Source organism: Mustelus asterias, chromosome 3 (assembly GCF_964213995.1).
Source record: "Mustelus asterias chromosome 3, sMusAst1.hap1.1, whole genome shotgun sequence".
NCBI lineage: Eukaryota > Metazoa > Chordata > Chondrichthyes > Carcharhiniformes > Triakidae > Mustelus > Mustelus asterias.
This window is the reverse complement of record NC_135803.1, coordinates 78,548,911-78,574,788: the sequence shown is the minus strand read 5'-3', so window position 1 is coordinate 78,574,788 and position 25,878 is coordinate 78,548,911. Positions and strand designations below refer to the sequence as shown.

The window sequence follows — 25,878 nt, the reverse complement described above, 5'->3', positions numbered from 1 at the left end:
ATGGCTGTATGACACCTTCCTCTCTCTCCCCTGTCCCCAATCATTGAGGCACTGATCCACCCTCTTCTTCCTCCTCCTCCTGCTGGGCAGCCTTCTCCCCAGTGACGCCCGGCTGGTCAGCCTCCATGTCCTCCTCCTCCTCCAATAGGTCACCTCTCTGCTGTGCCAGGTTGTGCAGGGCACAGCACACCACCACAATGCAGGAAAAGATCAGAGGGCTGTATTGTATGACCCTACCAGAGTGATCCTTGCTCCGGAATCATATTTTGAGGAGCCCTATGCACCTCTCCACTTTCGTGCGAGTGGCTACATGGGCCTCATTATACTGGGTCTCCGCTTCAGTCACGGACGTCATCAGCTATGTCTGAAGCGGGGAACCCATATCACCCCCGCAGCCTGGACTCCTCCTTAAATGCCTCCGGTATGTCAGAGCTGCTGAGAATGAAGCTGTCATGCAGCCTGCCTGGGTGTCTCGCGCAGACGTCCATAATGTTCATATTGTGGTCACTCACCAGTTGAACATTCAGGGACTGGAATCCTTTTCTGTTGACGAATCTACAGCAGGGCCTTGAAGGTGATGTGGATGCAGTCGATGTCCCCCTGTACATTAGGTATCTCTGCAATGGCCGCGAACCCCGAACCTGGGCTTCCTGATGGGCCTGGTCCAGGTTAAATTTGATGTACTGCCCAGCCTGGGAATATAGGGCTACCGTGACCTGCTTGACACTGGTGTGCACAACTGACTGACAAATGTCATATACATCTCCACTAGGGATCTGGAAGGAGCCAGTTGCGTAAAAGTTCAGAGTGGCCATCAATTTGACAGCCACCGAGAGTGAGTGTCCCTCCTACTCCGAGATGCCAGGTCCTGCAACAGGTGGCATAGGTGTTGCACTGTCTCCTTTCAGAGGCAGAGCCGCTGGGGGGACACAGTGTCCAACATCTGTTCAAATGACACTCATGCACAGAACTGTCGGGTCTCTGCTCCATCCTTCTCCTGCACCACCGCCCCCACCCCCAGCGAATGTCGGCTGCCTCTGGTGGCCGTTTCCCTCTATACCTGCAAGTGGTAAGGCCTGGGCTGCCTGTGCCCACAATTCTTCCTCCCGCTCCTTCTCCTCAGCCCCAGCAGCAACCAAAAGAACAGCAAGATCCATCGGTTGAATCGCAAAAGCCATCTCGTCACTCTGAAGGGGGGTGGGGGGTTGGAGATTAAGAGGAATAAATGTACAGTTTAAGGAACGCTGCTTGCCCCTCGCCCAGCAACAGTCACTGTCCATACTTTCCATTCCCCCACCCACATTCTCCCCAGAATCACAGACCCCCCCCCATCCCCCCACCATATGCTCCCCAGAATCACAGACCCCCCCCCCATTCCCCTACCCACATGTTCTGCAGAATCACAAACCACCCATTCTCCCACCCACATGCTCCCCAGAATCACGGCTCCTTCAAAAGTTCAGAGGCTGCAGCAGTGCAATTTGCAAGTGTTTTGCGCACATCCTTCAGCTGGCAGAGTGCTGACTGCTCTAGGACCCAGCAACATCCACAAGACCTGAGGTCAATGCTGAGACCCGGTCCGTGCTGCAAATTGTACACCAGACACCCTGCTGAGCAACAGCCCCCCACACACTCACAGAGCCCCCATCAACCTGAGAAAGAAAATGGCCGCAACGAAAGGACCCCCGTAAGCAACGGAGAGCCGTTGGACTCCAGGCACTTACCTCCTCACTAGCCCTCACTGATGGAACGCCCAAATTAAACTTTTATGGAGCATATCTGTTTCGTGTCAATTCAAGATGGGTGAACGCAATGGTAAAGAGGAAGTGCCGATAAAGTTGGGCGTACAACCCATTAAGTCAATGGAAATGCATGCAAATGCATTTAAACGATCGCGGCCATTTTTGGGCCTTGGTAAAGGGGGAATCGGCGCGGAGGCAGGTGTGGATCGCGCTACTCGCCTCACGCCCGACTTTACCAAGTTTTCACGCCCGAAAACAGGCGCAACTTGATGGTAAAATCAGGCCCACTGTCTCACATCATTGAGAGTTTGCTTTGACCATCAACATTAGGAAGACAAATGTCACAGTCCAGGGTGTTGCCACACAAACATCTATTAGCATTGACAATGTGATGCTGGAGGTTGTTGAAAGCTTCCCAGCTCCACAATCACCAGCAATCTCTCACTTAATCCTGAAATTAACATATGCATCACAAACGCTACAGCTCTTACCTCCAAGCCAAGCAAGATAGCTTTAAACAACAGCAACTTGATTGAGAACACCAAACTGCAAGTCTACCAAGCCTCTCCTCAGTGCATTCCTCTACAGTTTTGAAACCTGGACAACATATGCTACAGTAAGAAGTTTAACAACACCAGGTTAAAGTCCAACAGGTTTATTTGGTAGCAAAAACCACACAAGCTTTCGGAGCTCTTAGCCCCTTCTTCAGGTGAGTGGGAATTCTGTTCACAAACAGGGCTTATAAAGACACAGACTCAATTTACATGAATAATGGTTGGAATGCGAATACTTACAACTAAACTTGATTAGTTGTAAGTATTCGCATTCCAACCATTATTCATGTAAATTGAGTCTGTGTCTTTATAAGCTCTGTTTGTGAACAGAATTCCCACTCACCTGAAGAAGGGGCTAAGAGCTCCGAAAGCTTGTGTGGCTTTTGCTACCAAATAAACCTGTTGGACTTTAACCTGGTGTTGTTAAACTTCTTACTGTGTTTACCCCAGTCCAACGCCGGCATCTCCACATCACAACATATGCTAGGCAGGATAAAAGGCTGAACAGTTTCCAGCTCCACTGTCTCCAATGTATCCTCTCCATCTCATGGCAGGACAAGGTCACCAACTCAGAGATCCTGGAACATGCTCACACCACCAACATACACTAATTGCGAAGCCAACTGCGCTTACTCAGCCCACCCATCAATTGGGTGATGGCCGTCCGTCCACCCAAAGACCGTCTGTACGATGAAGTGGCGACTTGGTCATGACCTGTCGGACATCTGTACCTCTGCTACAAGGACACCTGCAAGATGTGAAGATGACTCAGACAACTGGGAGAATATCACCAATGGCTCTGGAGGCTGACTGGAAGGGCATTGGAAGAGGTGAGGCAAATGGAAAACTTAGCTGGCCGAGAAGAGTGCTCAAAGAAAACGGAGATTAGTAAATCGTGCACCTTCTCAGCCCACTGTCTTCATCTGCAGCAAATGTGGCAGAGACTGCCTTGTCAGAGTGGGGCTCCTGAGCCACAAAAGGTTATGTTCAACACGGGGTTGACCACCAAGAGTCAAACCATCATCTCATGAAACAAAAGGCTGCCTTATCCTGAACAAAAAAAGGCACAACTGCCAGACACAGCCAGCTTGTGATACCATTTCTAATGTCATCCTAGCTACTTCAATCTATTTTAGAGCAAGGCAAATTCTTCTTTTCAATTTTTATGTTATCATAGAAACCCTACAGTGCAGAAAGAGGCCATTCAGCCCATCGAGTCTGCACCGACCACAATCCCACCCAGGCCCTGTCCCCATATCCCTACATATTTTCCCGCTAATCCCTTTAACCTACACATCTCAGGACACTAAGGGGCAATTTTAGCATGGCCAATCAACCTAACCCGCACATCTTTGGACTGATCATTAAATGATTTATGCTGATTGATTATTAAATGATAATTGTACGAGTTCACACCCCTGAGTCACATATTAAAGTGTCTGCTGCCCATGGTTTTCTGGCCATTCATTTTAAAAGCAAAGGACACCTAATTTTTTCTGTAATTGTTGTTGGATTGAACGAGGCTGAACAACACAGATAATTCAGTTCACTGTTATTGCCCATAATAACTGCATATAGTCACTATTGTAATTCACCCTCACTAACCCACTTAACACATTGTATTAAATCTCAGAAACTTGAACACCAAACACAGGTAGCAACTGTCACCGTTTGGGAGTGAGATATGTTTCTTTTGGCTTTTAAATGTTGAACCTGTTTGGCTATTCATCTGAAAAAATAAACTAGCTTTTGCAATCTGCTATCATTGCTGACCATAAATTCTAAACAGTATCCTTACAGTAGACAGCTCTGTTCTGCATGATCGCATCACCTTTATCATAAGAATTCATTTACAGAAAGAGAATGCATCCAGAGTTACTAGTTAGGTTTTGTTTTTCCATAATTTTATCAAGATTAGTATGGTCATCAGCGTCCTTTCTGGAAAAGAACATGTTTGCACTTTAATACACTTTAGGAAGGATGAGAGGGTCATTGAGAGAGTACAGAGTACATTTATTAGAATGGTAATCTCCCATAATGGTGCTCATGGCCAAATCAGTCCTAACACAACAGTTTCAACAAAGAGAACATCAGTTAGTTAACCCAACACCAGTCATCAAAAACAAAAGGAACCCTGACTCCCGTTAAATCCAAGATTCCAGTCATCCTGTGTCCAACATTGAGGAGGTATGTCACATGACATTAATGATATTGTGATATTGTCTGTTGGAACTAAATTGTTGTAGTTACTGTCTGATGTCCAACATGAACAGAACTGCAGGCAACATCTTGTGCTGTCTACCATCCACCCTGTGGCAGCAGAATGAACTCAGACCCTCATCAAACTTGCCAACAGCTGGAACGTTGGAACTTGTGCCTCCTGACTGACCCATTCTATGTGCATTCTCCTGTCATGCACATCCTGTTCTGAAAAGATGGGGCATTCTGCAATCAACCAACCTCCTTTTGGAAGGAACATTCCAGTCGACTTCTGATTCTGGATTCTGGACACATAATCTATACATGTGTTTTGTTATGGCCGTGCCCTAAACCCTCTTCCATTTTTCTTATTCCCCCATTTGTTGTCTGTTTATGTGTGCGTGTGTGTGTGCTTCCCGTTTAAACAGACCACCTCCTGTCCATGACTGAAACATTGGGCTGAATGGCCCCCTGTGCCATTATAACTATGACAAAATTTTTCTCGCTGTATAGATTAACAATGCTTTTATTAATATTCTCTATTTCTTGCTTCAGCTTTGAATATTCATAGAATCCCTACAGTGCAGAAGGAGGCCATTCAGCCTGCCGAGTCTGCACCGACCACAATCCCACCAAGGCCCAATCCTCATAACCCCATGCATTTTACCCCAACTAGGCCCCCTGACACTACGGGGCAATTTAGCATGACCAATCCCCCTAACTCACAGATCATTGACTGTGGGAGGAAACCGGAGCACCCGGAGAAAACCCACGCAGACATGGAGAGAATGTGCAATCTCCGCACAGACACTAGATGGCAGAATATCCTGTCTCAAAGGAATTGTGTTAAACAAAATGTAAGGTGCAGCCATTCAGCTAGAAATGAAATTTTAGGAAAGGATTTATGTTAAGTGTGCACACACCTTGCTGACACATGTCACAGAACATTCTTATCATTCTCTGATACTAATTTTGCTCTGTCTACGTTTCACAGAACCTCACTGGTGAGGTCTTAACCTTGTGAGGATCAAAGAGGATTATGAACTTCCATACTAGTTCTGGATTCTGGAACGCTGCACTATAATTTGAAGCAAGTGTTGTATATTCAAGTTCACTTTTGAATTCAAATGCAGACCTGATATGAGACATAAAAAGTCTCTCTGCTAGGAAAGGTCCTTATTTAAATGGGCTCAGAGTAATCTTGGCCATGCTCCTTGATCTGCACAGATGAACACTAAATTAGCAGTTTGTTTAGAGAGGCCATTAAAGGGGAACTGAAAGTCACGCATAGAGTTTGAGGGAGCAGCTCTGAGGTTGAGATTCAGGAATATATAATGAGTGATTAACTCCTGATCAGTGTTGTATCTAAACCATGGAATTGGGACAGTGCAGATGGAGCTTTACTCTGTACCTATCCTCTGCTGACAAAGAGGTAAGTTGTGTTTCATTAAAAATTAAGCTTATTCTTGCTGACTTTTACTTTAATCATAGCAAAAAAGAATCAACCTCTTTTTATCATAACTGCATGAAATCAGGGGTTGAGTTCTGAAGGTTTCTCTTCAGAAAATCAGCCAACATTCAGTTTTTTTCCCTCGTACTATCCTGAAGGTGCTGATTCTTCCTCAAAACCACAGGTGCCATCAACTTGCTTGTACCTTCCTCAAGGAACCATTCTTCATGCCTCACCTAGTCTCAGTCTCCACTGGTTATTTGACAGTGGAGGATTTTGTGCCCCAAGCATGAACCGCCCCTCATTCAGCATAAATGTGAGCATGTTTCCCCTGAGGCTCATTTCATTCCCCGCTGCCACACCAGCAGCTAAAGATTAAATAAATGACCGGATATGATAGTATTGATTCAGAAGATCTCTCTTTCTGTCCCTCACACCTTCTCCCTCATTTCTCCTCTTAGTTCCTCTACCAGTTGATATTGTTGGCTGGCTGACCATTCTCCAATCATTAGCTTACCCAAAACTCTGAAGCTGGTATCCTGTCTTGCAGCAAGTGCAGCTCATTTCTGTCCTTGTTGACTTACACGCGTCCTGATCCACCAATGAAAAAAGCAGTTGAGAGTCAACTGCATTGCTGTGGCTCTGGAGTTATATGTAGGGCCAGACCAGGTAAGGATGGCAATTTTCCTTCCCTAAAGGACATTAGTGAACCAGATGGGGTGTTCCAGCAAATGACAATGGTTTCATGGTCATCAGTAGATTCTCAGTTCCAATTGAATTCAAATTGCATCACCTGCAATGATGAGATTCGAACCCGGGTTCCCGGAATATTAGCTGAGTTTCTTGGTTAATAGTCTAGCGATAATACCACTAGGCCATTGCCTCCTCAATAAAATTAAAATGCTTATCCATGTATTTAAATTCTTGGCCTCACACACCTTATCTCTCTCATTTCTTTTTTATTGCTTTAACCCCATTTTTGCATCTCCCCCATCTGCCAAGGCTTCAGCATTGCAATTCTCTTCTGTAAGCCCCTCTTTTAAACTTATCTTTTCCACCCAATTTTTGGTCAGCTCCTTCAAATATCTTAATATTTCGCTCATAGTCTTGTTTTCGTTATGTCTTTGTGAAATATCTTGGGCCATTTACTAAGTTAGAGGTGCTATATGAATGGAAGTTGCCCTTGATACTGCCAGGTATTTAAGCAGACAAATGGGCCTTAGTTTAATGTATCATTCTAAAAAAGACATTGGTAAGAATGCAGGACTTCCACGATACTGCTTTTAAGTCTATTTCACACCTTCAAGGTGATAGAGAGTTTTGTACCCAGAACTTCAATTTAGAAGTGAGGTGCTATTGAGTAATGTGATCCAATACTTGATAGAACTCAGTTGCAGGTAGATGCCAGATTGAATTTCCTGAGGGATAAGCTCAATAATCCGAAAGTCTTTTTTCATCCATAGATTTCTCGTTTTAGATTTCCCCACAAGGAGAAACATCCTCCTAGAATCCACCCTGTCAAGTCCCATCAGAATCTTATGATTTAATAAGATCACCCCTCAATCTTCTAGATTCCAAATCTTTGGGAATAACTGAGCTACACTCCAGGATGAAATTTGCCGCAAGTGTGACACATGAGCATTCTCTGGTGCTAGAAACTAGAGGTATATTTCCATCAATTTGGGCTACAAGAGAACAGCTCGTGCATGTCTGTCTGTATTGTCTGCCCCTGTTCTCTCATGTAGGCCTGTCAAAGGCAGATTCAGTAAATTTAGGCCTGCTTTCCTCTGAGCATGCAGCAAGTTGCTTTCCAAACCAGCCTTCAGTGAGCCTGTGGGAAGGGAGGCAAAGACATGTCAGATCATTTTTTGTTATTGTCACCATGGAAGTGCACATAGCTAACCAAGGGGTAGCTCCGAGTCACTTTTGCTGCTGAACTGGTTCTGTTCTCAAGTCACAATATAGTGCAGTGAGCAGGCTAGAAGGTCATTGTTCCAACAATGCGTTTGAACATTCTGCTACTATTACAAGATAGATTGGGTCATTTATAGGGGCGAAGGTGGCAGAGCAGTGTTACCATCCAAAGGACCAGGTTAAATTGCTCTGGGGACTCGGGTTCAACAAAGAACAAAGAAAATTATAGCACAGGAACAGGCCCTTCGGCCCGCTAAGCCTGCACTGACCATGCTGCCTGACTGAACTAAAATATGAACTAGACCATATCCCTCTATTCCCATCCTATTCATGTGTTTGTCCGGACGCCTCTTAAAACTCGCTATCGTATCTGCTTCCACTGTGTAAAAAAACTTGCCTGCTTTAAACCTTGCCCCTTGTACCTTAAACCTATGTCCCCTAGTAATTGACTCTTCCACCCTGGGAAAAAGCTTCTGTCTATCCACTCTGTCTATGCCCCTCATAATCTTGTAGACTTCTATCAGGTCACCCCTCAACCTCAGTCGTTCCAGTGAGAACAAGTCAAATTTCTCCAACCTCTCCTCATAGCTAATGCCCTCCATACCAGGCAACATCTTGGTAAATCTTTTCTGTACCCTTTCCAAAGCTCCCACATCCTTCTGGTAGTGTGGTGACCAGAACTGAACACTTTAGAATGGCAGTGCACCTAAGCAGCACGCCTTTTGGACTGTGGGAGGAAATCGGAGCACCCGGAGGAAACCCACGGGGGTGAATGTGCAAACTCCACACAGATTGTGACCCAAGCTGGGAGTTGAACCTAACTGTGAGGCAGCAGTGCTAACCACTGTGTCACATTAGCATCTCTCAGTTCAAGGACAATCGGAGATGGACAACAAAAAGATGTGCATATATGAGTTTAGGGAATACACTACACATTTGCCTTTGGCTACATTGTTGTAATGTAAAGTACCTTTTAAAGGGATAGTTTCACAGTGTTGTTTTGGATGACAACCTCTTCAAATATGGTACAGCTGCATTCAAGGAATGAGGAAAACCAAACAAAGATGGCTGTTGTCTGAATCACTGTGAAATTCTTTGCTATGATCCTTTTCAGCTTTCCAAGTAATAGTTCCTCATTGCTCCAGTTCAAACTTCTGCCCCTCATGTATTATAACTAGAACAGGTTGATGCCAGCTCTGCATGTTAATATATCTTGTGAAAATATTCTGCAATATGTTTGTCCCGAATCATGTATTCAATGTTGTGCTTATTGTTCAAATGTCACTCAGCAAGTGTTTCTTGCTCTGGAAATGTACTGAGCAGCAGAGAAGACCGCTGTTAATGCTCACCTTCTTATCGGCAGATCAGATTTTCGAACACAATACTTGTGGATCTTTTGATTCCTTTAGTCAGGCAATTTTGATGTTGGATTTTTTTGAACTGACATTTTTGTTCTGACCCAAGGTATTGTGGAAATTGAAGAAGGGGAAGTGAAAGATCAGGAGCTGACACTCGCGTCTCAATCTGTCGCTCGAATGTCCTTTGCAAAAGAACCTCATGTCCAGCAGGTAAGAATGGGCGTCAAGCCTCTGGATGCATTCCTTTTATTGCACCAAAAGTATTATTGCCCTGTTGTGCTTTACTCTCAGCTCTCCTATGTTAACACTCTTTACTCCCAAGTTGGCAGTTAGGCAGCAACGGTATTGATAATTATTTTGTTTATGTGTTGTATTTTGACTGATTTAAATGTTACAATGGATTGGCAGGCTGCCCTGTCTTCCACTGAACTCATATTGAAAACCAGACAACGTTAACAAATGTGAGGTTATTCACTTTGGAAGAAATAATAGCAAATTGGATTATTATCTAAATGGAAAGAAATTACAACATGCTGCTGTGCAGAGGGACCTGGGGCTCCTTGTGCATGAGACGCAAAAACCCAGTCTGCAGGTGCAACAGATGATCAAGAAGGCAAATGGGATGTTGGCCTATATCGCAAGGGGGATAGAATATAAAAGCCGAGATGTCTTGCTGCATCTGTACAGGGCATTGGTGAGGCCGCAGCTGGAATACTGTGTGCAGTATTGGTCCCCTTATTTGCGGAAGGATATATTGGCCTTGGAGGGAGTGCAGAGAAGGTTCACCAGGTTGATACCAGAGATGAGGGGTGTTGATTATGAGGAGAGACTGAGCAGATTGGGTTTGTATTCGTTGGAATTTAGAAGGCTGAGGGGGGATCTTATAGAGACCTATAAGATAATGAAGGGCCTGATAGGGTAGAGATGGAGATATTCTTTCCACTTAGAAAGGAAACTAGAACTAGAGGGCACAGCCTCAAAATAAAGGGGGGTCGGTTTAGGACAGAGTTGAGGAGGAACTTCTTCTCTCAGAGGGTGGTGAATCTCTGGAATTCTCTGCCCACTGAAGTGGTGGAGGCAACCTCGTTGAATATGTTTAAATCACGGATAGATGGATTCCTGATCGGTAAGGGAATTAGGGGTTATAGGGATCAGGCGGGTAAGTGGAACTGATCCACTTCAGATCAGCCATGATCTTATTGAATGGCGGGGCAGGCTCGAGGGGCTAGATGGCCTACTCCTGCTCCTATTTCTTATGTTCTTATTGTAAGGATGAATGGCTTTTCACATTCTGGTTGTAAGGATCCACCCCAACTCCACCCTCGGTCTTGCAACTGAACAGGGCTCTGTATTGGGACCTCTGCTGTTTGTGATTTATATAAACGATCTGGAAGAAGGTGTAACTGGGGTGATCAGTAAGTTTGCGGACGACACGAAAATGGCTGGACTTGCAGATAGTGAGGAACATTGTCAGAGGCTACAGAAGGATATAGATAGGCTGGAAATTTGGGCAAAGAAATGGCAGATGGAGTTCAATCCTGATAAATGCGAAGTGATGCATTTTGGTAGAACTAACGTAGGGGGGAGCTATATGATAAATGGCAGAACCATAAAGGGTGTAGATACGCAGAGGGACCTGGGTGTGCAAGTCCACAGATCTTTGAAGGTGACGTCACAGGTGGAGAAGGTAGTGAATAAGGCATATGGCATGCTTGCCTTTATAAGACGGGGCATAGAGTCTAAAAGTTGGGGTCTGATGTTGCAGTTGTATAGAACGTTGGTTCGGCTGCATTTGGAATACTGCGTCCAGTTCTGGTCGCCACACTACCAGAAGGACGTGGAGGCTTTAGAGAGAGTGCTGGAGGTTTACCAGGATGTTGCCTGGTATGGAAGGGCTTAGTTATGAGGAGAGATTGGGTAAACTGGGGTTGTTCTCACTGGAAAGACGGAGGATGAGGGGTGACCAAATAGAGGTGTATAAAATTATGAAAGGCATAGATAGGGTGAACGGTGGGAAGCTTTTTCCCAGGTCGGTGGTTACGTTCACGAGGGGTCATAGGTTCAAGGTGAGGGGGGGGAGGTTTAACACTGATATCAGAAGGACGTATTTTACACAGAGGATGGTGGGGGCCTGAAATGCGCTGCCGGGCAAGGTGGTGGAGGCGGACACACTGGGAACGTTTAAGACTTATCTAGATAGCCACATGAACGGAGTGGGAATGGAGGGATACAAAAGAATTGTCTAGTTTGGACCAGGGAGCAGCGTGGGTTTGGAGGGCTGAAGAGCCTGTTTCTGTGCTGTTTTGTTCTTTGTTCTTTGAACTATTTGCAACCTTGGCGGTATATTTGACTCTCGTGTAGCTTCCGACTACATAACTGTGCCATAGCTAAGGCTGCTTATTTCTATCTCTGTAACAATACCTGATTCTGCCCCTGTCTCAGCTCATCTGCTGCAAAAGCCTCATGCATGCCTTTTCTGTCTCTAGACCTGACTATTCTTGGATACCTGACCAGCTTCTCATGTCCTGTTCTCCATAAACTTGAGATCATGCAAAGCTTTGTTGCATGTGTCCTAGTTTGTATTAAGTTATCCCTAACATAACTAAAGACTCAGTTTTAAGATTCTTCCAAGACCCTGTCACTTCCTATCTCTGTAATCTCCTCCAGCAATCCAACCCTGCGATATCTGCACTGCTGCAATTCGGCCTTACGAACAGGCCAGATTTTAATGATCCCATCAATGTCATCCATGCCTTCAGCTGTCAAACCCTTAATCTCTGGAATTCACACCTTAAACCTCTTCACCGTTATAACACTTTTTTTCAAGACTCTCTTTAAGCCTAATCAATGACCAAGGTTTTGGTCATCTGTTCCAACACCAGTCTATGTGGCTCAATGTCAAATTTTGTCTGATAACACTCATGTAAAGGCCCTGGGGGCATTTTACCATTTTAAAACTTCCTTGAAATTTCCCAGTGATCCCAAAGCATAAAACTGCAAATAATCACCTGACACTTCGACAAATCTGAGAGAAGAGATGTCCCTCATGTCGTATAAGGAACTCCTGTGAGGCTGGGGCTGAGGTATATTGAAGATATTTAACTGCTAGCTAAGACATAAAGGGGAGGTGCCAGCCTGAAGTAAGCTGTTTTTCAAAATCCAAAGAACATTGAGTGTTTTGAGTAATCTGGCTACAGAATCACATTGACTCGGAAATTAGCCTTTCTGACCTGCTCCAAACTTAGGGGCAGGTGTCTTCAAAATAAAGTTACTATTCTGCACTCTGGCTAATGGAAAATATTACTGCAGAATAAGTCACTTTATGAGTCCCATTATCCTACAAATAGACAATTTATTTTTAAAGCCAGCAAGAGGCCAGTTTTGATTGTACCATTACATGTGAGCCTTGATCTAATTGAATGGTGAAACAAGCTCGGGGGACTAAGTAATATTCCTGTGTTTCAGGTGATTGTAGTGGAATAGGGAGTTGATCTTCTTTAGGGTAAGGTCCCAAAAGTGGAAAAGGTAGCATGCTTTGTGCTCAGGGCAGTCATTCATTGACCTGTGAATTAGCACCGCTATGAACATACTGGCCAATATTTATCCCTTGACAACATCATTAAAAAAAAAACAAGCTTATGCCATTTATCTCATTGCTGTTTTGGGAGCTTTGTTCTTCAGAAATTGTTAAAACAATGGCTGCACCTCATTGATCCAGAAATGCTTTGGGATGTTTTGAGGTTGTGAAAGACTCTGTAGAATGCAAGTTCTTAAGTGTTGAAGCTTCATAGGGCCCCAGGTGGCAGCCATCCACAGGTCTTTCTGTTTTACAGCTGGATTTTCCTCATGACTTTGCAAAAAGGCAAATAGAAGAAAGATCTTTCTAAATTTTGCTTGTCTTTCACTTTAATTCTTACTGTCTCTCTATCTGGATTTAACCCTGTCTCCCCTCTATTTGCATGGATATAGTTAATTTATATTGTTGTTTCAATCTAGCTGCTCCACTATTCTTCAGATTGTCATTCTCCTTCCTTATTTCTCCTCATTCTTTTATGAGCTTCAACAGATTCTCTTCACCTTTCTTGGTCTGTTTGCTCTCTCTTTCTTTCCTGTTCCTTGTCATATTTGACCCCAGAAAAGCCTCTGACCATGTATCCACACAATTGCTAAGGTCACTTATATTCACCTCCTGTAGAATCACTCAACACCTTGTACCACCTTGTCTGATACTGAATCTCTCATCCATGTGTTTGTTGCCTCTAGGCTTGACGGTTCCAGCATTATCCTGATGGGCTTCCCATTTTCCATCCTACATAAATGTAAGGCCATCCTCAACTCTGCCCTTATCCCAACTTGCACCAAGCCCCTTTCACTCATCATCTCCATGTTTGCTGACCTACATTGGCCTCCAGTCTAACAGCAGCTCAGTTTTAAAAGTCGAATTCTAGTTTTCAAATCCTTCCGTAACCTCATCCCAACATCTCTGCACTCCCCCCATTCTGGCCTCTTGTGCATCCTTGATTTTAATTGCTTCACCATTGGTGGCTGTACCTTCAGCTGCCAAGGTCTGGAAGCTCTGGAATTCCTTCTCTTGTTTCTAACCACTGTGCCTCCCCGTACCAAAAATTTCATAATGAATTATAGAAAATTCTTAATCAGTCATAAATTAATAGAACTGTCATCAACTTTGAATGGTAAAAGCAAAAATATTTACGGTTTGATTAGATGCAGAGAGAATGCTTACAGTCAATGGTGTGAGCAATCAGTACGCGCCTCACTTCATGTACCCTTGCTTGCGTACGTATCACTTTAGTCATACTGGTAGGAAAAGAAACTACAGAAACCAGCCGAGTCTAGCAACTGTGAGAGTGGTTGATGGTCACTATAATATCTTGTGGGCCGCACTCAGTTCCCTGAAGGGCTGCAGGTCACCCACCACTGGTGTATATGGGGAAACACTGTTCAATTTGGCATTGCTCTCTCAAAGGTTTTGTGCAAAGGTGCCTTTGAAAAAAATGCAAGTGGTCGTCCTTAATTAGGCTGCTCTCTAATTCTGTAACATCTACAACATGCAGAAAATGGGATTGAATAGCCTCTGGTTGAAGTTAAATATTCTCTTTTCTTCCTCTGCCCTACAATTTCTGATTCTATATTCATTTTTATCACTGTTAACCAAATGAAAGCAGCATTTCACAGCACTCCAGTGAGATTTTAAAACTGTTTAAGTTTTAAATGTTTAAATTTCCTTTTCCTTTCTCTCTCTTGTTTGCTCTCAAACCATTTTTTTCTTTCTCTGTTTCTTCTTTTGCACCCAATTTGATTTTGAATTCACCGACTCTAATTGACACTTTCCTGTCTGCCCCTGCATTATAAATTTTGCAGTTCAACTATCTGTTTTGGTTAAGGAGATTTACAGTTGCTTAACCTGTTCCCTCAGATCTCAGAAACCCCTTTTCCCCTTGTGACATTATCAGCTCACGCTCTCAACAATCTAGCAAGCAAAACATGTGTCATTAGGTACTCTGCTAAATGTATATTGTGGCCTATGATTAAAAATACACAATAATCAGGAACAAACTTTCTCAGAGGTGTGTGTTTTATTTAACTGCACTTGACTCTCTTTCTGTCTATCCATCTACCAAGACTTTTCAACTTTGCACTCTTGCAGTTCCCCCTCCTTCAGCAATACTTTTATATCTGCGTTGTTATTGTCAAGCCAGCCCTGTTTACGTTTGAAGAAACTCAGCCACTTCCTCCTCCTGCTGGCAGCACTGTTTGAGATGCTGATAAAATCTGTTTGGCCCAGCTCTTTCCCTTTGTTGTGTGATGCAATAGATTGCAAAAGCTTTTGTTGTTCAAAAATGCATTTGAACCAAGGAATAAAAGCACAAAAAAACACTTGGTTTATAGAATTGTACAGCACAGAAACAGGTCATTTAACCTGGTACACTGATGCCATGGATTATGCCCCACACGAGCCTCCTCCTATCATACTTCATCTCACCGGAGCTGTATACCCTTCTATTTCTTTATTTCCAATGTACTTTTCTAGCTTTCCTTTAAATCCATCTGTGCTATTTGTCTCAACCACTCCATGTGTTAGGAACTTTCACTCTCTAACCACTCTAAGAGCCTTTCCCTGAAATCCTTAATGGATTTATTGGTGACTATTTTATAGAACATAGACCAGTACAGCACAGTACAGGCCCTTCGGCCCTCGATGTTGTGCCGAGTTTTGTCCGAAACCAAGATCAAGCTATCCCACTCCCTGTCATCCTGGTGTGCTCCATGTGCCTATCCAATAACCGCTTGAAAGTTCCTAAAGTGTCCGACTCCACTATCACAGCAGGCAGTCCATTCCACACCCCAACCACTCTCTGAGTAAAGAACCTACCTCGGACACCCCTCCTATATCTCCCACCATGAACCTTATAGTTATGCTCCCTAGTAACAGCTACATCCACCCGAGGAAATAGTCTCTGAACGTTCACTCTATCTATCCCCCTCATCATCTTATAAACCTCTATTAAGTCGCCTCTCATCCTCCTCCGCTCTAAAGAGAAAAGCCCTTGTTCCCTCAACCTTTTCTCATAAGACCTACCCTCCAAACCAGGCAGCGTCCTGGTAAATCTCCTTTGCACTCTTTCCAATGCTTCCACATCCTTCTTATAGTGAGGTGACCAGAACTGCACACAATATTCCAAATGTGGTCTCACCAAGGTCCTGTACAGTTGCAGCATAACCCCACGGCTCTCAAACTCAAACCCCCTGTTAATAAATGCTGACACACTATCGGCCTTCTTCACGGCTCTATCCACTTGAGTGGCAACCTTCAGAGATCTGTGGATATGAACCCCAAGATCTCTCTGTTCCTCCACATTCCTCAGAACCCTGCCATTGACCCTGTAATCCGCATTCAAATTTGTCCTACCAAAATGAATCACCTCGCACTTATCAGAGTTAAACTCCATTTGCCATTTTTCGGCCCAGCTCTGCATCCTATCAATGTCTCTTTGCAGCCTACAACAGGCATCCACCTCATTCACTACTCCACCAATCTTAGTGTCATCAGCAAATTTACTGACCCACCCTTCAGCCCCCTCCTCCAAATCATTGATAAAAATCACAAATAGCAGAGGACCCAGCACTGATCCCTGTGGTACACCGCTGGTAACTGGTCTCCAGTCTGAAAATTTTCCATCCACCACCACCCTTTGTCTTCTATGAGATAGCCAGTTACTTATCCAATCGGCCAAATTTCCTTCTATCCCACACCTCCTTACTTTCTTCATGAGCCGACCATGGGGAACCTTCCCAAACGCCTTACTAAAATCCATCTATACAACATCAACTGCTCTACCTTCATCTACACACTTAGTTACCTCCTCAAAGAATTCAATCAAATTTGTGAGGCAAGACTTGCCCTTCACGAATCTGTGTTGACTATCCCGGATTAAGCTGCACCTTTCCAAATGGTCATAAATCCTATCCCTCAGGACCTTTTCCATTAACTTACCGACCACCAAAGTAAGACTAACCGGCCTATAATTACCAGGGTCATTCCTATTTCCTTTCTTGAACAGAAGAACAACATTCGCCACTCTCCAGTCCTCTGGCACTATCCCCATGGACAGTGAGGACCCAAAGATCAAAGCCAAAGGCTCTGCAATCTCATCCCTTGCCTCCCAAAGAATCCTAGGATATATCCCATCTGACCCAGGGGTCTTATCGACTCTCAGGTTTTTCAAAATTGCTAATACATCTTCCCTCAGAACATCTACCTCCTCCAGCCTATCAGCCTGAATCACACTCTCATCCTCAAAAACATGGCCCTTCTCATTGGTGAACACTGAAGAAAAGTATTCATTCATCGCTTCTCCTATCTCTTCTGACTCCATGCACAAGTTCCGACTACTGTCCTTGACCGGCCCTAACCTCACCCTGGTCACTCTTTTATTTCTCACATAAGAGTAAAAAGCCTTGGGGTTTTCCTTGATCCGACCCGCCAAGGACTTCTCATGCCCCCTCCTAGCTCTCCTAAGCCCTTTTTTTTAGCTCATTCCTTGCTACCTTGTAACCCTCAAGCGACCCAACTGAACCTTGTTTTCTCATCCTTACATACGCTTCCTTTTTCCTCTTGACAAGACATTCAACCTCTTTTGTGAACCATGGTTCCCTCACTCGGCCATTTCCTCCCTGCCTGACAGGGACATGCCTATCAAGGACACGCAGTATTTGTTCCTTGAGATCATGCTGATCATCCAACTCAGTAGCCTGGCCCCACCTTTCCCCCATATCCTTTGACCCCCCATATCCTTTGATCCCCTTCACCTCAAGTGCTATATCTAACTGCTTCTTGAAAACATGCAATGTTTCTGTGATAGTGAATTCCATAGGCTGACCACTCTCTGAATGACGAAATTTCTCTTCATCTGTGTCCTAAACTGTTTTCCTGTATCCTCAGCCTGTGACTTCTGGTTCTGGGTACCCCTACCATTGGGGACATTCTTATGCAGCTACCCTGTCTAGTCCTCTTGTCCTCTTAGAATTTTATACGTTTCTATGAGATTCCCCGTCATTCTTCTGAACTCCAGTGAATACAATCCCAAGCAACTCAATCACTCATACGTCAGTGACACCATCCCAGGAATCAGTCTGGTAAACATTCTCTTCACTCCCTCTAGAGCAAGGATACCTAAACTGCCTATAATATTCCAGGTGTGGTTTCGCCAAGGCCCCGTATAATTGCATTAAGATATCCCTGTACTCGCTATGAAGACCAACATACCATTTGCCATTTTTACGGCCTGCTGCACCTGCATGCTTGCCTTCAGCGATTGGTGTACGAGGACACCCAGGTTTTGTTGAACATTCCCCTTCTAATTTATGCCCATTTAGATAGTAATCTGTCTTCCCATTTTTTGCTATCAAAGTGGATAACCTCACATTTATTCAAATTGTACTGCATCGACCTATCATTTGCCCACTCACTCAACTTGTCCAAATCACACTGAAGGATCTCTGCATCCTCCTCACGGCTCACCCTCATCTGCTAATCTGGAGATATTAAATTTAGTTCCCTCATCTAAACCATTAATATATAATGGGGTGTGGAATGGACTGCCTGCAGTGATAGTGGAGTCAGACGCTTTAGGAACATTTAAGCGGTTATTGGATAGGCACATGGAGCACACCAGGATGATAGGGAGTGGGATAGCTTGATCTTGGTTTCAGATAAAGCTCGGCACAACATCGTGGGCCGAAGGGCCTGTTCTGTGCTGTACTGTTCTATGTTCTATGTTCTAAGCTCCACTTTTCATTTGTGCCTTTCCCTGACAGTTTCTGTTCCCATCTTAAGCTCCCTAATTCTTGCCTAATCGCGTCATAATTACCCCTCCCCCAATTATAAACCTTGCCCTGCCGTATGGCCCTATCCCCCTCCATTGCAATAATGAAAGATACCGAATTGTGGTCACTATCTCCAAAGTGCTCTCCCACAATCAAATCTAACACTTGGCCCGGTTCATTACCCAGTACCAAGTCCAATGTGGCCCCACCTCTTGTTGGCCTATCCACATATTGTGTCAGGAAACCCTCCTGCACACACTGTACAAAAACTGTCCCATCCGAACTATTCGACCTCTAAAGGTTCCAATCAATCTTTGGAAAGTTAAAGTTATATTCATGATCACATTTACTCCTTGTAAATCCTTTTTTAATATTCTCCATTGTTCCAGGAATATGGTTCAATTTAGCAAACTGTATTCATTTTACGGTATGCATTCAGTACATGAATAACAGAGTGTCTTAGTAACACAGTGCCTGACACTGCTGAATTGAGACAGCTAAACTAGGAAAATCTTAAGCTTTAAGAAGTTAAAAGGTTGTGCTTTGATGTCGTCTTCTCGATGTTTTGTAAACATTTAATTTTATCCCAGTTTACCACAAGGTGGTGCGCCTGCAGTTTGAGGCAGTAACATGCTGCCTGAAGTGATCCTTTCAACCCAAAGCTCTGGCACTGTAAACACCAATCTTGTTACCAAATAGTCAAACAATATGGCTTCTGAACAGCAGCCCTGCCTCTCCAGGCCTGATGTGGAGATGCTGGCGTTGGACTGGGGTAAACACAGTAAGAAGTTTAACAACACCAGGTTAAAGTCCAACAGGTTTATTTGGTAGCAAAAGCCACACAAGCTTGCGGAGCCCCAAGCCCCTTCAGGTGAGTCATATGACTCACCCAAAGGAGGGGCTTGGGGCTCCGAAAGCTTGTGTGCTTTTGCTACCAAATAAACCTGTTGGACTTTAACCTGGTGTTGTTAAACTTCTTCCTGTCTCCAGACCTGGACAGCAGTTGTCTCTTGCAAGTCGGTGATTCTTTTTGGCAAAGTAATGCAGGTCAAGTGAGTGATAAAGAAACTTGTGTTGATGTAATGAGTCCCTCTCCCTCAGGATACCAAAAGTTCATCACTGCTCGGTTTGGCTATACGCACGCAACCAGATCACTCAATTTATGCACCACTGTGACAAGTGACCTGTTAATTAATCTGTTTTGCTGATGGTGGGTGGGGGAGGAGAGCAAACTAGGAGAACTTTATGATCCTCTTTAATCATTGCGATGGATTTTTTGTGTCCTCCTGACCAAACAGATGATGCCTGGATGTGGAGAGGATGTTTCCACTAGTCGTAAAAACTAGAACCAGAGGGCACAACCTCAGGCTAAAGGGATGACTTTTAAAACAGAGATGAGGAGGAATTTCTTCAGCCAGAGAGTGGTGAATCTGTGGAACTCTTTGCCGCAGAAGGCTGTGGAGGCCTGGTCATTGAGTGTTTTTAAGACAGAGAGATAGATAGGTTTTTGATTAATAAGGGGGTCAGGGGTTATGGAGAATGGGGATGAGAAAAATATCAGCCATGATTGAATGGCGGAGCAGACTCGATGGGCCATGTGGTCTAATTCTGCTCCTCTGTCTTATGGTCTTATGGCTTCTGTTTAATGTCAGAAAATCTAACCTCTGACACTGTAACTAACATTCCCTCTTGCTGCACTGTCAAGTCAGTTTAGATTAGGCTCGCGTCCTGGAGTGGGGCTTGACTAGAAATGCTTGATAAAGTAGGACAGTTGACTGTGATGTAGTCATTTGCGTGTGGTATCAAAGCGCGCATTAGAGACTTTGCCAGTGAGTCAGTGTTAGCAGTGAGTGCTGTTCATTTACCATTTTTGGTGCAAGTCTATTTACTGAAGATTATCCCTTCAGCAAATGGACTGGAAATTATGGTAATATTCTAAGGTTGTACTCTGATGTTTCAGCATCTCTCCTGATTGCTGCAGATTTAACCAGTTTCCGTTATAAAACCATGGTCATCGTAAGGGAATTTTCCAAAGCTCCTGCTCACAGATGTCTCCAACAGCACAGGGCACAGTCTGCAGCAGGACCTTTATGAGTTGCCTCACCAACGCAATAAAGGAACTATTCACGGAACTGAGCATCCTAACCCATGATTTAAAACTATGCTAAGATTAACCATTGGTCCCCTTCAACTTGCCTATATTTCACCTGTCAGTGTATGTCAGATCTTGCAAAATGGCAAGAAGGCTGTTACTTTAATTCACGGTTCCAAATTGTATTTCTGTGAAGATAAGTCTGTCGAGCTGAAGGTTGGTGTGTGCATGCTGATCAGACTAGCAGCATGCAGAGAACAGAGGCTGTCTTCACCTTCAAAGAAATAATCTCTTATAATGAATTTCAACCTGTTCCTGAGCAAATGTTGCTTCCTGTACTGCACTATCAATTACTCTGTATTTCATTACAGAAGCTTGCAGCAGGACTACAAGGAACATGAGGTTACAGAATATCTGCTATCATTCTAATAATTATTACTGTCTGGCATTTTCTTCTTCTGGTTTCACTTTTCTGCATTATTTTGACACTTTATTTTATATTGTCTCTCCATGTTCTCCCTGTCAAAACGTATCATCTCACATTTTTCCACCTTGAACTTCATCCGCCACTTATGCCTATTCCACCAACCTGTCTATGTCCTTTTGAAGTTCTGAATTGGGCATCTGATCCATGTTTTTGTTGCTTCCAAATTTGAAGCACCCAATTCACTTCTGGCTGAAATCCCAGTTTTCACCTTCCATAAATTGGAAAAAATGGAAAAGAGAGGGAAAAGGGAAGAATTAGAGGCTTACGGAAGAAGTTTGCAGCAGCACGTGGCACAATCTCCAAATTTAATGTCTTCAACCTCTGCACAGCCTTCAGTATGATTGCTCGCTACATCCTCTTTCCTTGCCTCTTCCTTTATGCTTCACCTCCACGGTACTATTCCTACCTGCTCCAGTACAGCCAATCTATCTGCTGCCTTCTCCTGAGTTTTGACTGTCACTTCTGACAAGATGTAAGATTTCACACCTGGCCTTGTCCCCTATCCTCCTTCCATGGTTTTCATGTACTTCCATCCTTCAGTGATGATGCAAGTTCTTTCCCAAAATATGTGCGGTTCATCTCCTCCAAATGCTTTTTGTACATTAATTGTGGATGAACTGATGCTTTCTTCAACATGGCATGGGTGAGACTGAAGCCAATCTGTTTAGTTCTTACCAGAACTTTGCCTCTAAGCCACTAACTCCATCCTATTCACTGGCTGAAGCTGACAGTGATTCTGTGCTGAGCTCCAGTCAGAAATCATCTATCACCAGAACTGGCCATCTCCACTTCAAACTTTGGCCTAACCCATGACTACTAAAATTAATCAACACCTTTGTCACTTTCAAGAGCACTCTCCTCTTGACTTCTACAGCAAACTTCCAACCTATCCAAAACTCAATTGCTCACATCCTGACCTCACCAACATCCACCCACAAACTCATTGATTTTCATATCCTCATTTACAAATAGCCCAAGGCTATCCCCATCTCTTTTGTAAAGCAATTAACTATGTTGAAGGTACTACATAAAGCAAGCTGTTGTATCACCCACTGTTTTGCATGCTGCTCCACTGTGCTTTGCCCCTGTCAACAGAACTCTTTTACGGACATAGGAACCGTGCTTGTAAAAGTAGAGGTAGGATGTGTTTATGGTGTTTTAGTTTGGTTCAGGGCAATTACTTGTATACAAATAGTGCACATTGTGGGGCAAAAGTGATGCAGCCATCTGGAAAAAGAATAGATCAATGATTCAAATGGAAAATGTCAATTTTAAGTTTCATTTTGTGCTTTGTGGGTAGATAGTTATCTATCGCAGCATCCTATCTGAAGTCAGTTAATCATGTGACAGTCCTTGCCTCAGTGTGCGAGGTAGGAAGGTACTGATTACAATGACAGATAAGAGACCTGAAACTGAGCGTTGTTACTGTGCACAATTACAGCCTTGGGCTTACTCTATTTTTACAACACTTGTACTGAATTGGGCTTCAGCAGAGTTGACCCAACATCAGACTTCTGGGAGGAGAGCAACAACTGTTCAGGATGCATTATTAAGTGTACTGTCCTTTACTATAGCTAAAGGAAGTTAAAGATTTATAAATATTAATATATTTACTGTGATTCCTCTTATTTGGCAGTGTGAGTTCAGGGTGCTTCGGATATAGTGAGTACAGTATCATAATGTTTCGGTTAGCTGTAGAAAAGGATCAGGAGCAATCCAAAGTAAAACTGATTTGGGGCAGGGCCAATTTCAGTGGGTGAAAAAACCTACCGCGCATCAGCAGGTTGTGGGCTCAAACCCAACTCCAAAGACTTGAGCGCCAAATCTGAGCTCATGTTTCAACTAATTGTCTTTCGAGGGCCTGTCCAGCTCCTTGTAAAAGATCGCATGGCACCAGTTGAAGAGCAGAGGCATTCTGCAGCTATCCTGGCGGACATTCATCCCTCAATTACATCAGTAAAATAGTATTTGATTATGTTTCCTTCTTATTATTTGTGGGATATTACTCTGCACAAATTGTCATGTTCTCTTGTGTTGCAATAGTGACTGCATTTCAGAAGCTCTTTTTGAAAGGTGCCTTGTAATATCAGAATTAAGTTTACAGTGCATGACACAGATGGCCAAGTGGGAATATGATGTGATAATAGAGGATACCTGGCTAAAAGAAGGCAAGACTAGGTAATAACTATTCCTGGATCCAAGGTTTTCAGAAAATTTAGGAAGGAAAGAAAGGAGGGATGGTATTATTTATTCAGGAGAATATTAAAGTGCAGAGAGAGGGGCTGTCCTAAAGGGGTTAACCAATCTATTTAGCGAGAGCGGAAGAGAAATAGACGTACCATTACACCACTGGATGTATTCTATAGGCGACCAACTATTGGGAAATTCACAGAGGACCAAATTTAAAATGAAGTTGTCGAGGTGCAAAAACTTAAGATAGTAATAGAGGGGACTTTAATTATACTAATATACATTAGGACAGTAATGTAAAGGCCAGAAAGGGGAAAAGTTTCTGAAGTTTGTTCAGTTGAATTCAGGAGGGATCAACTGAGGAAGAAGGTAATTCTGATTCTGGGGAATGAGGTGGATCAAGTGTCAGTAATGCTTCGGGGGCAGTGAGTATAGTATCATAAGGTTAGCTGTAGAAAAGGACAAGGGCCAATGCAAAGTAAAATTAATTTGGGGCAGGGCTAATTTCAGTGGGTGTAAATGAATCTTGCCAGGTAAATTGGATCAAAGATTGGGAGGAAAAACTGAAACAGAACAATGGGCTGCCTTTAAAGAGGAGATGATTCAGGTACAGCCAAGGTAAATTCCCATCAGGCAGAAAAGTAGGACAAACAAAGCTAGAGCTTGCTGGATGATGAAAGAGATAAGATGAGGCAGAAAAAGTGTGTGTACGACAGATGTCAGGTTGATAATGAAAATGAGAATCAGTCTGAATGTAGAAAGTTCAGGGGGGGGAGTGAGAAAAGAAATAAGAGGCAAAGAGAAAAAAGTGAAAATAGACTGGCAACTAACATAAAAGGGAATCCACAAGGTTTCTATAGGCATATAAGAGGTAAAATGAGAAGAAGGACAATTAAGGACCAAAAAAGTGTTTAATGCATGGTGGCAGGTGGTATGGCTGAGATAGAAATTAAGACTTTGCATCTGCCTTTACCAAAGATGATGATTCTGGCAAAGTCATAGTGAAAGAGGAGGTAGTTCAGCTAAAACTGATAAAGAGGAGGCATTAGCAAGACTTGCTAAGTCACCAGGACTGGATCAAATGCATGTGAGGATACGGAGGGGAATAGGGGGAGGAAAAGTGCAGAAACACTTCATAATCTTCTAATCCTCTTTAAATACAGAGCTAAGTCAGAGGGCTGGAGAATTGCAAATATTATACCCTTGTTAAGAGGGGTACAAGGATAAGCCCAGCAACTACAAGACAGTCAGCTTAACCTTGGTGCCATAAGATTTTACCAATGATAAGCTGATAATCCATTATTCAGGAGGTAGTAGCAGGACATTCAGAAAATTATAATACAATCGGGTAGAGTCAATATAGTTTTGTGAAAGGGAAATCATCTGAGTTCTTTGAGGATATCACAGGGTGGATGAAGGGGAACCAGCAGGTGTAGTGTATTTGGATTTCCAAAAGGCATTCAGGTGCCACATACAGGGTTACTGCACAAGATAAGCACTCATGCTGTTGGGAGTGGCATATTAGAATAGATAGAGGATTGGCTAATTGACAAAGAACAGAGTGTCAGGATAAATGAATCATTTCCAGGTTGGCCAACTATAACTGGTGGAGTGCTGCAGGGATCAGTCCTGGGGTCTCAACTATTTACAATCTATATTCGTGACTTAGATGAAGGCACAGACTGCATTGTAGCCAAATTTGCTGATGATTGGCAAGGGAGTTATGGAGACCAGGCAGGAAAATGGAGTTAAGGCTACAGTCTGATCAGCAATGATCTGATCAAGTGATGGATATGACTGGATGGGCCAAATTACCTACTTCTCCTATTGCTTGCGATGTTGTGTTGGTAATCAAAATTACCAGCTGAAATGAAAGCTTCCCCTTTACATGGAAGGAGTTCAGCTGAATTCCATGCTGGGTGCATTGAGTAAAAAGTATACGTGAATAAGATTATGAACTATATAATGACATTCTGTTATTCTTAATTAACATTCTGAATGGCTTTAAATACAAAACCAAAAATAATAATGTCCGAGAATTAACCCTTTGTATGTTGACTGTAATTTTGTCACAGTTCTGGGCAAAATAGATAAAAGGTCTAAAATATTTCAGAACCATTGGATGAATGGCCATTTAATGTTTTTATGATAATGTTGGTTGAGGGTGAAATGCTGTTCAGGGTAGTTGTTCCTAACCAGTATGCCGTGAAGACCCCCCACCCCCCCCCCCCCCCCCCACCCCCAAGTGTGCGAAAGAAGATTCAAAATTCATGCAATTAAATTAAAACTAACCTTTGTCTTTAGCTCTGTTGTTAGCATCTCCAAGACTCAATGAATCTTGGGCTTCCCGTGCATGCTCTGGCTGGGAAACAACTGCACATGCGCAGTTTTGATTTTTATGTTTGTCAGGCCCATGCGCATGATCAACAGGATTTGGAGCTGAAGACAAAGGCCCCATGCATCTGCACAAAAATCGAAAACTCAAAGGGCACAAAAACCCTGGGAGAAGTGAGAGAGGTTTATTTGGTAGCAAATACCATAAGC

The 25,878-nt window shown here is 43.5% G+C and overlaps 1 protein-coding gene across 3 annotated transcripts in view; it reads left to right on the top strand.

Moving 5' to 3' along the window:
* thap4 (THAP domain containing 4) overlaps positions 1–25,878 on the top strand; it is a 78,102-nt gene that overhangs the window by 36,362 nt on the left and 15,862 nt on the right. For all 3 annotated transcript variants that reach the window (XM_078209261.1, XM_078209260.1, XM_078209262.1), the window contains one exon: positions 9,324–9,427. In XM_078209261.1, coding sequence (XP_078065387.1) covers positions 9,324–9,427 — 104 coding nt within the window. The remainder of the gene's footprint in view (positions 1–9,323; positions 9,428–25,878) is intronic.